The sequence below is a fragment of the Helobdella robusta genome, assembly GCF_000326865.2.
Source record: "Helobdella robusta unplaced genomic scaffold HELROscaffold_85, whole genome shotgun sequence".
NCBI lineage: Eukaryota > Metazoa > Annelida > Clitellata > Rhynchobdellida > Glossiphoniidae > Helobdella > Helobdella robusta.
This window is the reverse complement of record NW_008705490.1, coordinates 116926-134912: the sequence shown is the minus strand read 5'-3', so window position 1 is coordinate 134912 and position 17987 is coordinate 116926. Positions and strand designations below refer to the sequence as shown.

The 17987-nt window shown below is 33.8% G+C and overlaps 3 protein-coding genes across 3 annotated transcripts in view; all 3 read right to left on the bottom strand.

Moving 5' to 3' along the window:
* Positions 1-4065: 4065 nt before the first annotated feature.
* Positions 4066-4508, bottom strand: HELRODRAFT_90526 (hypothetical protein; the record flags this gene model as incomplete). The annotated part of the gene is made up of 2 exons (XM_009032608.1): positions 4066-4197; positions 4374-4508. Coding segments are annotated over 2 exons (267 nt in total), but the record flags the coding sequence as incomplete, so codon positions are not given.
* A 3785-nt stretch (positions 4509-8293) lies between these two features.
* HELRODRAFT_194563 (hypothetical protein) lies at positions 8294-16514 on the bottom strand (the record flags this gene model as incomplete). Its single annotated transcript, XM_009032622.1, has 19 exons — positions 8294-8459; positions 8596-8626; positions 8861-8986; positions 9186-9455; positions 9603-10138; positions 10406-10647; positions 10933-11103; positions 11227-11462; positions 11630-11754; positions 11945-12141; positions 12596-12712; positions 13244-13290; positions 13475-13523; positions 13711-14159; positions 14255-14379; positions 14784-15367; positions 15627-15760; positions 15953-16076; positions 16183-16514. The coding sequence occupies 19 exons, from the start codon at positions 16512-16514 to the stop codon at positions 8413-8415; spliced, it is 3942 nt and encodes a 1313-aa protein (XP_009030870.1). The 3' UTR covers positions 8294-8412.
* Positions 16515-17410: 896 nt separating this feature from the next.
* HELRODRAFT_182347 (hypothetical protein) overlaps positions 17411-17987 on the bottom strand; it is a gene marked incomplete at both ends in the record, with an annotated part of 1603 nt that continues 1026 nt past the window's right edge. Inside the window, 2 exons of the mRNA XM_009032621.1 lie at positions 17411-17487; positions 17815-17890. Coding sequence (XP_009030869.1) covers positions 17411-17487; positions 17815-17890 — 153 coding nt within the window. The remainder of the gene's footprint in view (positions 17488-17814; positions 17891-17987) is intronic.

The following is a 17987-nucleotide window of genomic DNA, read 5'->3' as shown; positions in this document are numbered from 1 at the left end:
AACATTCAAATCCCTCCTAGTGCGCACGTTAATAGCATTAATAATGTAATGATTATTATTATTATTGTCATTATTAATGTCAATATTATTAGCGTCATCATAATCATCAACGCGATCGTTATCATCATCATAACTTTTCATTTTTCTAGCGCTTAATCCTAATTCATTTATCTCATAATTAAGATAGTTGGTTCTTTGTTGCACATCATTTAAACCGTCATCGATCCTTTGCAGTTCTTTTGTCAAAGACTCTATATCTGAGATAATGGTAATAAGATAATAATAATAATAATAATAATAATAATAATAATAATAATAATAATACAAATGATAAAAATAATAATAAATATAACCTTGACATTGGATGCTATACATAGATGAATAAGAATTTTCATTTTTCACTCTTTCTCTTCTCAGTGATTGAATTTTTAGTTCTTTTTTGATGTTGTTGTTGTTGATGTTGTTTGCAATCACATACTGCTGTCGTTGTTGGTGTTCATTCTTCATTTGCCTAAGTTTATCTTCAAGTTTCCTTATGATCTAAACACAATAAATGAATGAATGTGTGAATGAATGAATGTGTGAATGAATGAATGTGTGAATGAATGAATGTGTGAATGTGTGAATGAATGAATGAATGATTTAATGGATGAACAAATGAATTAGAATTAAATGAACTAATGAACGAACTAATAAACGAATTAATCATCGATGAATGAACGCATGAATGAGTTAGCAAATGAATGGAAGAACAAATTAATGGACAAACGAATGAGCGAATGTACAAACAAAGGAACGAACAAAGGAATGACTGAACGTAATGAATGAATGAAATGAATGAATGAACAAAAGAAATTATTTCATAATTAACGTTTTCCTGTTCTTGCCAACATGCTTGCTGTTCAGAAATTAATTTCATCAATTCTATCATTGTTGGCTTCCTCTAAAATACAAAATGAATGAATGAATGAATGAACCAATAAATGAAAAATTAGAAATACATACGACACAGTTAATCAACATCAACATCATCATCAGTGACAACAACAAGAAACCTTCACCATCAATTTCATCAATAATATTAACAATAATAACAATAACATCATCATCATCAACTCTTACAACATGAACTTCATTTGGCAGATTGGCCACATGTGCAGCGTGTTTCTCATCGTCGTCATCATCATAACGTCGATGAAGATTTTTGTTATCATCATCGTCATCATATGTAGATAATTTTTGGTCATAATATGTGTGGCTATTAAATTTATAGAGGACATATTTCATATTATCATTGTTATTATTATTGTTGTTGGATCTGTTTTTCGCAACTTTCTTCTTCTTATTATTATTATTTAATAACATTTGGTAGACATTTTGCTCAGGCTCTAGTATTTTTTCTGTTTGATTGAATGATTGACATTTGAAACAAAAATTACAAGGGTAATCATAAAAATACTACAACAGCTACCATTAACTATTACTATTAATGTATTAATTTAATTATTAAGTTATTTAACTATATTGCGTTCATTGTAAATAAATAAAGTAAATTATAAAGTTATTTTTGATTATTAAAAATTAATTAAATTAAATTAAAATCACCTGGCCGGCCATTGACAACTTCGACGATATAGCTTATTTCATAATTGTTATTATAATTACTTTTATTACTATTATTTTTATTATTATTATTGAAACACTGAAGGATATTTCGGACGGTCGTTTCAGGAAGGATAGGAATCGAAACGGGATTTATGCAATTATTAGTGAATAAATTGAGAATCATGCTTATTTTTCTGTCAAATTACTAAAATTACAAAAAATAAAATTTATTTATAAATTAGGATGAAATAATTCGCTAATACGATTTTCGGGCCGTATTTTATTATAAAAAATAATAAATTTAACATCCTTAAGTTAACGTTTAATTAAATTAACTTTTAAACTTTACCTCATATAGGTAAAAAAGAGATGTGCTGATATAGATTTGACCGTAAACTCTACTACGAGCGCACCTTGCTCGATTAGAGCATACAAACCACATCAAAATTCTCTTATCACTAATACATCATTAATATTATTAATTTTAAATAAATGCAATGCTATTAAATAATATTAAAATCTTTAAATAACATAATAAAAACATATTTATAAGAATATTATACATTATAAAGTATATATGGAAATATACATATTATATAGTAATGAACATTATATGTATATATATAGATAAAGATAAATTTTGCATATAAAAGCAATTAGAGATATGATAGTAGCGATGATAAATGTTAAATATACATTTGTGCAGTTTGCTTAAAAGATTGCAAAGATCGTCAATGATAGGACATATAAAAACGTATATATATATATATATATATATATATATATATATATATATATATGTGTGTGTGTGTGTGGATGTGTGTGTGTGTGGATGTGTGATGAGTAGATAGACGATAAAAGAACGAAAAATTATTTACATATGTGACATATGTATATATAAACTTCTTGACAGTGGATCGTTGGTTCGTGAACACAGTCTATAATGGAAGCATATGTATCTAAAAAGAACCGTGTTGATTGATTGATTAATAATAAAAACAATATAATCATAATCATAATAATAATAATAAGCAAATCGTCATCATCATCATAGTCATTTGAATCACCTTTAATGAAATGACATCATAATTGTGGAACATATAAAATGGATTTGGCGACAGCGTCCATAAGTATCAGCAACATTAGAGCCAATTAGTCAATTGATTGATTAATTGATTGATGAAGCAATCATAAATCATTTAAATTAAAAGGATTTTTTCATTTATAAAGCTTTTCTTTGACTCGAGGGCAAAATTGAATAGAATTATTGCCAACAACAAACAAATAACAATAGAAACAACGACAAAGAATCACAAGAAAACTAAGCCTAAATACGAAATTTTGGCGAATTTTCTTCTAAAAAATGTCAAAATTAAAAACAAATTTTTCGAAAAACCAAATGGAAAATAGGGCATAGGGCATGACGATCACATTTTATTTACAATTAAAAAAAAACAATGATGGTATTGTATCCAGGTATTATTGTATTGGATGACATTAATAAACGGTATTGATAAAACAATGTGATCATGATTATTGAGAACGTATAGACAGACAGACACACACACACACACACACACACACACACACACACACACACACACACACACACACACACACACACACACACACACACACACACACACAAACCTACATACATATATATACACAGACATAGATATATACACAGTACATAAATATATACATACGTATACAAAACATACATATACGCATACACACACATACATACATAGATACATGCATTGTTCCTCATGTATGTACATACAACAGTAGACAGGACAGCACAAACTCATACAAACTCACATAACAGAGAGAGAGAGAGAGAGAGAGAAAGAGAGAGAAGAAAGAGGAGAGAGAAAGAAAAAAAGAAAGAAAGAGAGAGAGAGAAAACAAAACTGCATAAAAACACACACCCAGAAATATAAATGGATAATCACAAAAAACAGATCAGCATTATTAGTATTTGTTGTAAGTAGTATTAGTATTAGTAACAACAGTAATGACAATCGTAAAAGTTGTGCACTGTTAAAAGCATAGTAGTAGCATTGCTAGTACCGGCGTTTAGTAGTACTACAAGTAGTAGTAGTAGTATCAAGTAGTAGTAGTGGTAGTAGTGGTAGTAGTAGTATCAACACGTTGATGTCGTCGTCGCTGTCGTTGTTGATGTATTTTGTTGTTGTTGTTGTGTCTCAACGAGTAACAAGACAGTCTTAGCTACTGTTGGCAGATTTCCACCTAAGATATCTGCCAGCGAACACACTCGACTCTGTTGTTGTTGTTGTTATCGTCATCATTTTAAATCAATCAATTAATCAACCAATTAATCTATCAATCAATCAATCAATCAATCAACCAATTAATCAATCGATCAATCAATCAATCAATCAATCACTCAGTCTCAACAACATTCAGAGAAGGCAATAACAAACAAAGAAACAATCAAATAATCAAACAAACAAACGAACACGCAAACAAGCAAACAAACAAACACACTTTTTCAAGGCCAAGCCTGTGGCAAGCGTTTATAAAGAAATCAACATTTGATCTACACCTAGCCACTGATAAAACAACCTGCAAATAAAAAAAATTTATAACTTTAATAATTATAAATAATAACAAATATAAATACTACTACAACAACAACAACAACAACAACAACAACAACAACCACTACTACTACTACTACCACTACTACTACTACTACTACAACTACAAACAAAAATAAATAATAATAGCAGAGAACAAACATTTTCAGTTCTTGGTACATAGACAAGTGAAATGGTGCCAGGAAATAGTTCGTTGACAAAATGGCAGAGGACGACGCCATCTTTCAGACACCCGTCTAAGCCGGGGGGAAGGGTTATTTTCAGCTTCGATTCGAGGGCCTTCGTATGATTGGTCGAGTTGGTCAGTTGACATTTTGATTGGTTGTGTGATTGATTGACTGTGTGAATGAATGATTGGATGATTGACAAGTTGCGTACTTGATGGTTTGATTGGTTGGTTGTGTGATTGACTGACTGACGAATAAAAAAAAAAGACAATGGAATGATGAAAAAACATTTGGATCAATTAATAAATGGATAGATAGATAGATAGATAGATAGATAGATAGATAGATAGATAGACAGACAGACAGGCAGACAGACAGACAGACGGAGACAAACGAATAGAAGAATGAACAAACAGCAGTCCAAGTAACGCACCTTCCTCATGGAGTCGACGACCAGCTTATCCTCCCTGGCATGCATTAAACTCCTCTTAACAGTGAAACCAGGCTGCAAGTTCTCCAGGTCAAAGGTCAACTGCTCCAGACCTCGAATGCACGCAGATGGCAGGTCATTAGTGGCTGCAGGCGACGAGAGGTTGCTGTGGTTGCTGCTGCTGATGTTGTTGTTGAAGCCAGTGTTGTTGTTGTTTCGGGTTAGACTGTTATTTTTAGTAACGTTGTTGTTGTTGTTGTTGTTGTTGTTAGTAGAAATGTTATTGGTAGCATGTTTGCTACTACTACTAAGGTTTGCAGTGTTGAAGCCCTGAACTGTACTTTTATTACTACTATTCAAATTATTATTGTTGTTGTTGTTAGTGTTATTATTCGCTAGATTCAGTTTCAGCTGTTGTAACTCGCTTTGGGAGAAACCACTTTTCACCGGGATGTGTGCAGCATGGTTTGAATTCTGCAGTGTTGTTTAATGTGTCTTGTTACTACCTATTGGTTATTGGTACCATCATCATCATCATTATGCCTGCCATTAAAAACACCATCATCATCATATCTGCCATTATTATCATCGTCGTCGTGTTATTGTATTAAAAATCATAAAACAACCTTCTGTGTATATGGAGATGAGGTTGAATTAATATTGTTATGCAGTGAGTCCTTTGTTACTTCATTATAGCTGAAGGAAAAAATTATTATCCATTCATTCATTCATTCGTTCATTCATTCGTTCGTTCATTCATTCGTTCGTTCGTTCGTTCATTCATTGATTCATTCGTTCATTCATTCATTCATTTGATTACATGCTCATTCATTCTTTCATTTATAAATCAATCGGTCACAACATGCTTCAGAATTTGAGTAGGATACAATACAAAATACACAAAGTACATTGAATACCACCCATGTATAAATACAAAATACAAAAACTAAACGCACGAATCTTTGGATGTAGTTGAATGTGTCCTCATCTTAACTGCGTTATTACTGAAATCTGGAATGTTGTTGATGCTGTTGTTGATGTTGTTGATGCTCTTGTTGATGCTGTTGTTGATGTTGTTGTTGATGTTGTTGCTGTTTTGTTGCATAAAACTTTTCCTCTTCTCGATTTTCAACCTCTCTCTGTTCAATGTCTTCAGCACGAACACCATACCTCTAGAACATATCTGTGTAATGTTGGTAGGTACAAAACATTAAGCAACAATTCTTTGTACACAAAATACTAACACAAAACAAGATACAAGTGCGTATACATACAAAAAAATACAAGTCTCAAAACTGATACAAATAAACAAACAGATGCATACATACATGTTGCTATTGGGAGGAAATAATAATTTGCTCCCTACAATTTTCAAAATACAATTTCAAATTTCAAATACATACACCAACAGACCACATACAAAAATATGCAAGAAAAACTATAATACACATACAGATATATAAGAAAACGAGCACAAGCAAGCATATCTTACAACACACATACAAAACACAAATACAACAAAATTCAAAGGTATACAAACAAACAAAGTTCTCACCTACCTTACTCAATGTTTGGTATATACACGTATACAAAATACATACAGTAAAATATAAAAAAAGACAAAAACATACAAAACAAGATACAAACTTTAGCAGGTGGAGACACCAGAGGATTGTCATGTACATACAGTTCTTCTAAAACACCTTCCATTTGGCCTAATTCAACTGGAAGACTGTTTATCTGGTTTGATGATATATCTAAATATCGCAGATTCAAAGAGCTGAGACCTGCCAAAAATTATGGAATAATAATTATTATAGTAAATATGGCGTAATTATTATTATATTTTGTTTTGTTTACTAACTTGCTGGAATTTCAATAAGGGAATTCTGACTCAAGTTAAGACAGTGCAGTGATGTCATTTGACCTAATTCAATTGGTATATGGGTCAGTTCGTTCCTACTTGCGTCCTGTATGAAGAAGAATAAAGTGAAAAGATGAACACCACTGCCATCATCACTATCATCATTAAAAATTAAACATAATCATCATCAACATAGCCACCATCATCATCTCGTATTTTAAAAAACAAAAATCAGCAAGAAAATATTTTCATACTAATTTGGCGAGTTTCAATGAGGTGCATATCTCCTCGGGCAGTGAGATCAGCCTGTTGTTGGATACTAATAGCACCTCCAAATTCACTAATTCACTAATCTCTGGCGGTAGATACGTCAGCAGATTTCGACTGTGTGGTCAGGTTAAAATTTGTTAAAATAGTAATGACAGTAAAAACAACAATGCTACCACTGATAACAACAATATCAATATGATGTGCCAACTAAACTTACTTAAGATTCAAATAAGTGAGATTGACCAAGGAGAAAATTCTTGAATTAGCGATGGACTTGATGACATTTCTAGATACATTTAGCGACTCCAGAGAGCCTAATTTAAATATTTCTTCAGGAATTTCAGTGAACCGATTGTTTGTCAGGTCTAAAAATTAATTTCATTATATTATTTAATCATTGAAAAATAATTATTATCATCATATATTGATTGTTTTAGTCTAGTCTAATTTTGCCTTAAAAGCCATAAGTGTTATTTACTTAGTAGTACAAATTTAATTTAAGTAGGGTTATTTTTATTGAAAAACAAAATAAAGACAAATAAGTACACTATTTTATTATTAATATTACTTTACTCTAGCTAGCAAATAAATAAAGTAAAATAAATAAAATAATGATAATTTAATTTAATCTTTAATTTTAATTAATGATCATGTAACTTAGTAAATCAAATCAAGGAATTGTTCCAGCCAGTAATTGCCCAGCCAATCGAACCAATCACTAACTACTTAATTAGTCAGTAAAAAAGTAAGTTTTTACCAAAGAATAAACAAACTACAAACACTAACCAACTGACAGCACATCCACCAAATCATATTTCTTGTGCAGTTCAGGGTATTTCTTCAGGGACCTGTTAACAATTTGCAACTCGCCACTGTGCTGAGCATCATCAAAAATTTTCTCTAATCTCAAGTTTGGGTTATTTTTTAAAGTCAAATACGCCATTTTTGTTAACTTTTTTGTCAAACTATCGCGATTTATTTCTTTATAATTTTTTAAAAACAAAACTAAATTCGAGATTAGCTAGATATTAAACCAATGCTTTACAACTTTTTATAAGGTGCTGTTATATATAATTATACTCAAGGGGAGGTCTAGTAATGTGATTTTACTTTTTCATTGTATTCTAACTATTCCATGTATAACTTTTCATGCTCAGAACAAGTCCATAAGTTTATTAACAAACTACAAGCTTAATTCACTTTATCAACGCATGCTCCAAAAAATTGAACCATAGCGTGTTCAGCGACACACATACGGTCCACTTAATTTACCATATATCAAACATTTCCAGTACAAAATTACACATAATAATAATAATGACAATCATAATAACAATGTTTATGACTCTTTAATAGCTGGAATAGAAAAACAGATGAAGAAATGATAATTCACTAAACAAATATACAAAGAAATTGTCATCTTCATCATTATCCTCATCGTCATCGTCATCATCCAGATAGACCAGTACCTCTAAAACCCTCTTCGATTGCTGTACCTAAAAATATATAATAATAATTATCATCATTATTATTGTTATTTTATTATTTACGCTAATGAGAGAAAAGATATTGAAAATAATTCTCCCGTCATAAAACTAAAAAAAATATTTAAACATTCGTATTCTTTCGTACCTGTCTTGCTCTCTTCCTTACTTTCACAGACCTTTATCGGATAATAAAATAAAAATAATAATCACAATAATAATCATAATAAGAATCATAAAAATAATAATCAGAATAATAATCGTAATAATAAAATCACAGCGCGCGTTAGTTGCAGATAGCTAACTTATAAATACTTAGCAGAGAATTTAAAAAAAAACACACACAGAAAAAAGAGAGAGATAGAGATAGAAAGAGAGAAAAAAAAATGAGAGAAGGAGAAAGAGAAACAAACTTCGAGCTTGATTAGAGCGTTGGGGGGTATGCGGAGTTCTTCGAGGGTCAAGGACTCTCCCGACAGTACCCTGCCGTTGTACGTTAATAACTGATTCGATATGAAGACGTGGAACCTCTTGTAGATCTGGATGGATGGATGAATGAATGATTGATTCGGATGAATGAATTGGTGAATAAATGAGTTAGTAAAGGAAAGATGGACGCAAAAATGAATAGATAGTTGAATGAATGAACGGGTGAATCAATGTTGAAATGAATATCATCATGATCATGATCATGATCATCATCATCGTCATCATCATCATCATCATCAGCCCCCCTACCTCTCTCTGAAGTTCGGACAGTGTCCTGTTGCTGTCAACAATGAACGCCTGCTCGCCATTCTGCTTCGTCCTCCTCTTACTTCTCCTGCTACCGGCAACCGTAGCTGCAGCTGTCGTAGCAGCTGTCGTAGCAGCTGTGATAGCAGCTGAGGCAGCTGTAGTGGCGATCGCGGTCGTTTTCTTGAAAAAATCAGATAAGAAACTTTTACCGACCGGATGTACGTACGAGAAATCGTCTGACTGCTGCTGGGGTTGTGGCTGTGGTAATGGTGTGAAAAAGTATTTCAGTTTTTTTGGCTTGATTGAAATGATAATAACAACAACAACGACAACAATAAGACTAATTCTATTAAGAACAACAACGACAACATCAAAAATTATAATAACAACAATAATAATTAAGAACATTTGATTAACCCTATCCTTCCAGTCCAAATCATCATCACCCTTATTATTATTACTATTATTATTATTGATATTATTATTATTATGAGTGATATTATTATTATTATTATTATTAAACCCGTCGTCCTCAATAATGACAATTTCGACATTCCTGTAGCCAGCTGCCGACGACGACGTTGTGGTTAATGACGCTACACGATTATTATTATTATTATTGTTATTATTATTGTTATTATTATTATTATAGTTAGTTGCAGTGTTATTACGATTAGATTGATAATCATGATTTTTGCTAAGCCCATCGTCAGTGTTGTTGTCATTATTATTATTAACCTTATTATTATTATCCTTATTATTATTATTCTTATTATTATTGTTATTATTTACATTAGCATCATCATCATCATCGTCAGCGTTATGGTCGCCACCAGCGTCAAGATTGTCGCCACTGTCGGCTGCTAGATACACGTATATGGTAGCATTCTTGTACCTGTAAAGTTCCGCCTCCCTCTCCCTCTCTCTCTCTCTCAAACACTCGCCACAAATTCCTAGAGATATGGATAGAAAGAAAGAAAGAGAGAAATATAGAAAAATGGAGAAAGTTATTTTCTTGAAAGAAGGATGAAGGAATCGAATGGTTATCATCGTTATTGTTGTTATTATTCATCACTACCATCATCGTCATTGTAATGATTCCACACACACACACACGCACACGCATACACACACATAAAAATACAGACATAGGTATATATACACATACATACACACTCACGTACAACATACACACACACAAAAATGCAACCAATTAAAACCTGGATTTGAGATTAGCTTAGCGTAGGCAGACGAGTTTGTTGCTGTCGTTGTTGATGATGATTTTACCTTCTTAATACGACTACTACTATCACAACCCTTCTTATTCCCATCACTATCATCACTACCGCCACCACAATCGTTATCATGACGATTACATTCTTTTTCAACGGTTATGACGTAATCAGTGACGACGTGTTGGGCCAGGAGATCCCATTCCCATTCCCATAGCAACTTGTACTTCCTGTGAGTCCGTGGAAAGATGGATGGGTGGATGGATGAGCGAATGAATGAATGAATGCATGAATGAATGCATAGAAGAATGAATGAGTAATGAACGAACGAAGAAATTATTTAGAAATTGAATATTAGAATCAGTTCATCAACAAATTTAATGATTGAATGAACAAACGAACGAACGAACACGCCTAAGAAAGCCAGCAAACCAACAAACGAACAAGCAAACAAACAAACAAAAAAACAGACAGACAGACAGACAAACAAATAGACAGACACACAGCCAACTTACTCAACACCATCATCATTATCATTAGAAGTAGTGGATGCAGAAGCTGCGACTGTAGCATGTGTAGCGGCCACAGTATTTTCAACAAATTCTGGGTCGAATGACAGCAAGCCATGCGGACACAACAGCAATTGGTTGTACGTCGTCTCAGGAATACTATACCTGGCTGGATCTCTGTCATCATCATCATCATCTTATGTCGTCATCATCATTATCATCTTTTATCGTCATCATCATCATCATCTTTTGTCATCATCACCATCATCATCACCAAAAAGTATGACAACAAGTAATAACTTGCAACACTTCTTCCAATTATTGAAGAAATGAGAAGACAGCAGATACAATTTTGCAGACTGCTGCTGTTGTGGTTGCTGCTGTAGCTGCTGTTGCGGGTGATTAATTTGAAATTTCCTCAGCTGAGCGAGGGTCGGTCTCTTCTTGTTGAAGAAAAGATTCTGCAGCTGATGCTTCAGCAACGTTGCCTGCTCTCTTAACATGTTCAGCTGGAACTCTTGCTCCGATGATGCTACCTGGTTTCATTCATTCATTCATCCATTCATTCTTAATCAGTCAGTCAGTTAGACAGACAGACAAACAAACATACAATCACACAGCTTTTAGACAGTGATCCAGACAACCACAAAAAACCATCCAGACAGATAAAAAGACAACCAAACAACCAGACCGACAGACAGACCTCACAAATGGGACAATTTTCATAGTAGATGGGAAACATTCGGGGATTATCAAAGTACTCGCAGATGATCAGCCAGACGGAGCGAGGTATGCAACGACGGAGCGACTCGTCCGGGTTCAACTGCCCTTTGAGGAAAGAAAAAAAATGATAATATGACGGCCGTGAGAGTAATGATAGTGACGACAATAATGGTGATGACAGTATAAGTATTGACGCTAGCAATTATGATGATGATGACGACGACGACGACCATACCTCACCTTCATTATCATCATCACCTTCATCATCATCATCACGGCCAGGCAAACAACCAACCATGCACACAGACAAGATCTTCATTAATGAACTGAATGAAACCACCATTTTTATCATTAAACACACTGTTGTCATTATTATCATTGTTAACATTATTATTATATTTATTATTGGTGGCCAACTTTAATTCCAATCTTCTAAGTGCCATTTTTCTCCACTGCTTCCAGGAACTCCTGCCAATCAGCATCTCGCTGAGGCTACACAACGGTGTTAGGGGAGAAAAGAATATTGAAAATATAATTTATTATAAATATTATTTTGTTGTTTATTCATTCGTTTGTTCTTTCTTTCGTTCTTTCATTCATCTAATCGCTCGTTTGTTCATTCATTCATTTATTCAATCAACCAACCAATCTGTCTAGATATGTTTGGTTCTTCAATCTGATATTACATTTCATGTTGTTCTCATCCAATAATCCATTCATCCGTCCATCCAGTCTCACATTTCATTCATTCATTCACTCACTCCTTTATCCATACATTCATTCACTCATTCATCCGCACGCGCGTACTTAATCCTTCCATTCTGTATTACTGTAGCCACTTTGTTTTAATTAACCATCTAACATTCGTTCATACATTCATTCATCCAATCATGCATCTATTCATTCATCGACTCCTTCCTTCATTCATTCATCCATCCATTCATACTTCGTCCTTTTATCCTTCATAATGGCAGTCACTTTTTTATTATCCTCTTCTAGCCGGGATTTGAATTTCAACAGTGAGCAGTGATCCCTGACGCACTCCCAGCAAACATAGTCCGCACTGAACGAACGAATGAATGAAGAGGATGAACGAACGAACGAATGAATGAAGAGGATGAATAAATGAACTAACTAATGTTACCAACTAATCCACGATTTACCATCCAATCGGGCCTTAAGGATATACGTATATCTAATTTTGTATCTTATCTATTTTATTTTATTCATATGTATATGCAATACTTTTAAACCGTCAATAATTATTCTTGATTTTAATTAAGATTATATTGACTTAGTAAACGAATATTCAAATATTTTAGACGATCGAACAAAAATATTTTGATTTTAGTTACGGGTGGCCTATCCACAAGAATTTCTTTTCTTATTTCGTTTGGCTTCCTAATAAATATAAATATAAAAAATGAACGAACGAACGAATGAATGAAGAGGATGAATGAATAAAGAGGATGAATGAATGAAGAGGATGAATGAATGAAGAGGATGAATGAATGAAGAGGATGAATGAATGAATGAATGAACGAATGAAAGAATAAACAAGAGCTACAGTAACCAACAAACAATAAGCAATAACCATTTCATACGAGTTGTCAAGTTCAACTGACTGGCTATATCACCAACCTAAAATATTAATAATATAATATAAAATAATATAATATAAAATAATACAATATAAATAAGTATAATACAATACAATAGGCCATAAATTATGATACAATACGATACGATACAAATACGATACGATCCGATACAAAACGATACGATACGAAACGATACACAGAACAACATAGATACAATACTGTACCGCTATACTAGGCAAGGCCTTGACATTTTGTATTTCTCCGAGAGATAATCTTTCCAGGAATAAAAATATATTTATTCATAACAACAACAACAATAATAATAATGATAGTAATAATAATAATAACAATAGTAATAATAATAATAACAATAGTAATAATAACAATAATAATAATAATAATAATAATAATAATAATAATAATAATAGAAGCAACAACAGCAACAACAACTACAACAAACTTATCGTGAGGACACAGCATGCTTCTGCCTCTATTTTTATTCTCATCGTCGTCATCATCACCACCGACGCCATTGTTGTTGCCATCATCATCGTCACCACCACCATCATTATTAGCTTCACTAGCGGCTGAAGTAGCCGAAGCAGTAGCCGTAGTGGTAGCCGAACTACTGACGTCATCGTCGTCGTCATCTTCACCATCCTTACTGTCGGCAGCTATTCGATACTTAACGTTACTGCTACTACTACTACTGGCGCTAACGTAGTTGCTACTATTGCTGCAGCTACTACTGCTGCTTCTACTGTTGAATTGGCATTCTAGATAGTCTATAAGGTTCTTGGTGGGGACATACTCGAGTTGTTCTACCAAATCTTCGAGCGGGTACTCCCTCAAGTTTGCCAGCCTGCAGTACAGCTGATTAACTCTCTCGCTTTTCGAGTACAACTTCTCCTAATTTTTGTATTTTTATTTTTCGGTATTTAGTAATTATTATTATTTTTATTATTATTAATATTATTATTATCGTCATCACCATCATCGTCTACCTTCCTAGCCTCCTCCACCTGGAACGCTGCTTCGACAACTTTTTCATGCTCAATGACCTCTGACCTTAGTTCGTCGTCAAGGTCGTCCACAGTTATCTCTCTGCCATCTTCGTTCGTTGCGATGTCTGGCAAGAGGAAATTTAAGAGACTGTATAACCACTCAACCGACCAATCTGTCAAACAGCCAACCAACCAGACAGCCAACCAACCAGACAGCCAACCAACCAGACAGCCAACCAACCAACCAGACAGCCAACCAACCAGACAGCCAACCAACCAGACATCCAACCAACCAACCAGCCAACCGTTGTATTGCAGGCTCCTGTAGACTAGCATGCACGCATTCGAAGACAGCATCTCGCCCGCCTCCAGTGGCTTGCCGAAAATCTTTTTGCTCTTCTGCGTGCTTGTGGCATCTTGAAGAAATATCATTATCAGCATCATCGTCGCTGCCATCGTCATTATCATAATCACAACCAGCACCACAACAACGATTTAAAAATAAGCCAAAAATCTAAAAATAACTGACCAATCATAGCGTCTAAATTAATGCCAGCCCCGCTCGCCTCTCGAGAGATAAGACCCTCGACCTGGTATCTCGTAACAGTTTCGTCATTAAACTGATAGATGACGTCATTCTTCGAATCTCTGATGATGGCTATGTAGTGTCCGCTGTTCGCCTCGCTACCCTTGTGGATTAACACCGCAAACAACTCGTACTTGTATTTGTTGCTGCTGAGGCTGCTTGTTAGGCTGCCGCTGGTGGCGCTGGTGGTAGCTTCATTGTTGCTGCTGTTGTTAACGTAAAAAATGTTGTTATAAAAGATGTTGTTGTTGTTATCGTTGGGATTAGTAGTGTTGTTGTTGTTGTTGTTAAGGCCAGTGCTGTTGTTGTTGGTAGTTGACGAAGAAACACTTTGGCCCTTTTCACTCTTAAATCTTTTGTTGTTTTTGGTGTTGTGGTTGCTGTTGCTGCTACTGCTGCTGTTGTTGCTGCTGCTACTACTACTGTTGTTGTTGTTGTTGAGGACATGATCGGGCAAATGCACGGACATGTCCAGTCTTTCGGGGAATGTGACGACAGTCGTCAGCTTCTTTTTCGCCATTTTCTCTCTTCGTTAATAATAATTTTATTAGATTTTTTTTTAGAAGACGCCGTTATAGCAACATCAAGACCCACAAAAACACACATACAAACAACCACACATACATACATCCAAACAAACAACCACACATACATACATCCAAACAAACAACCACACATACAAACAGCCACACATACAAACAACCACACACACAAACAACCACACAAACAAACAACCACACATACAAACAAACAACTGCACAAACAAAGAAGCAGGCACAAACGCACTTATCGAAGACAAATCGGAGTAGTTGCAAATTTAACGTCCGTGGAAGTTGTACGAGTTGGATCCTCCGAGTCGCATCTACCTTCCTCTCGCACGCCGAACAGAAAAACTGATTCTCACCTTGTAGTATTTCTTCCTGCAGTCGATGACGTCATCGTCGTCGTCATCATGGTCGTTGATTGACGTCATTGTTGAAGATGAGTGGCGTGATGATCAATAACACGTGATGCAAGCAAGAGAAAATGACGACGATCACATACAAAAACACAAACAAACGAACACACACACGCACGCACACGTACACACGCACGCACACGTACACACGCACGCACACACACGCCTGCAAAAACTCCTTGATAGAGGTGGCCAGACTCCGACCACAAGATCCAATATTAAGGTCAAGCTCACTGAACTTCGAAGGACTTTTTTTCTCGCTAGAGCACACCATGCACCTTTGGGGAATAATAATAATAATAAACAATACCAATGATAACCAATAATAAATGAAACCGCAATAATAATAATAATAATAATAACAAATAATCTACAAATACTAACTTGGTGACATATTCATAGCTGCCATAGAAATCTTTAAAAATATTTCTAGACCAAATGACGTCATCATCATCGTCGTCATCACCATCATCACTTCCGGCCCCACGGCGACGATCATTACTACCACCACCACCCCCACCACCATCGTCATCATCATCGTGCAATTTTCTTTTTTTATTCTTATTATTCTCATTATCACAATCGTCAACAATCTTGTCACTGATGTTGTTGTTGCAGTAATCAGTGATGTCGTTGTCGTTATTATTGTTATTATTGTTGTTGTTATTGATTTTATTTTTGTTAACAAAATTTTGAATCCCCTCTAGTTTGGACATGAAAAGTTTTGAAAATTCCTGGGCATCCTAGTTATGGGAGGAAGGAGAAAAACCGGAAATAGATGGATGGATGGATCGATTGATTGATTGATACGTATTATATGAATGAATGAATAAATGAATGAATTATAAGTTTGAATGGGTGAACGGTAAATGAGCGCGAAAGAGAACTTATGAATCGTTAGAGTTAGCGTTCATAGATGGACATGTGAATGAATGAATGAATGAATGAATGAATGAATGGATGAATGAAAGAGTGAATTTGTGGATTGATTGAAAAAATATAATAATAATAATAAAAATAAGAATAATAATAACAATCACCTGCTGAATGCTGTTATCCAGTAGCAGAGAGTTAAACAATACAGTCGGATCTATAAATCTTTTAAAAAAGATAATAACAACAAAAATAATAATTATTATTATTATTAATTATGATTACTTTTATTAATTATGATCATAATTAGAGTGATTGACGGATGGACGGATGAATGGATAGACCGACAGACGGATGAAAGAACGAATGGTTGGTTAAAATTTACGCATCCATATCCTAGCGTAGCAGAAAAAAACTAATATATCAAAGAATTCAGCAAAAATTTTTATCCAAATATGTTTGGGACCTTCTTACATGCGGTGTGTGTGTTTGTTTGTGTGTTTGTGGGTGAATGTGGAGTGTATATATATATATATGTTTGTGTATGTGTGTGAGTCGTGTATGCGTGTATCAATGTGTGGTAGCTTACAGTTATACAATTTTCAAGTTTAATACTAATAACACTAGACGTGTAGATTACTATTATTATTATCTATTGTTATTATTACTATTTATTATTATTTATTATTATTATTATTATTACAATTAATTATTATTTATTATTATTCCTCTTATTACTTTACTTTTTTCTGCTAAAGTTCAACAAAGCAAAGACTTTCTGTAGACTTTTGACATTCTCTATCAGTGACCTTTCCCCTACAAATAATAATAATAAAAAACAATAATAACAATAAAAAAATAATAAACAATAATAAAATAATAGTAATAATAATAATAACACGGCGTAATAGCGCCGCAATGGATAGTGAGAAAGCCTGGCTACTTTTTTCTGTCCGTGTGTCTCGGAGATTAATTTATCATTGACAGATAAGTGGATGAATAGACAGGTGGTGTGTAAATGAATGAACGAATGAATGAAGGAGTGAATGAGTGAGTGAAGTATATATATATATATATATATATATATATATATATATATATGTGTGTGTGTGTGTGTGTGTGTGTGTGTCTGTGTGCACATACTAATGGTTGGAGTCTTGTTGTTTTCTAGATCCCATAGTAAGATAGCTCTCCTAATTCCAGGCATATGAAACCAGACCTAAGATTTATTACCATTTAATTTTATTATTAATTATTCTCATTTATTTACTATAATTATTATTATTTTTGTTATTATTATTATTTATTCATATGCA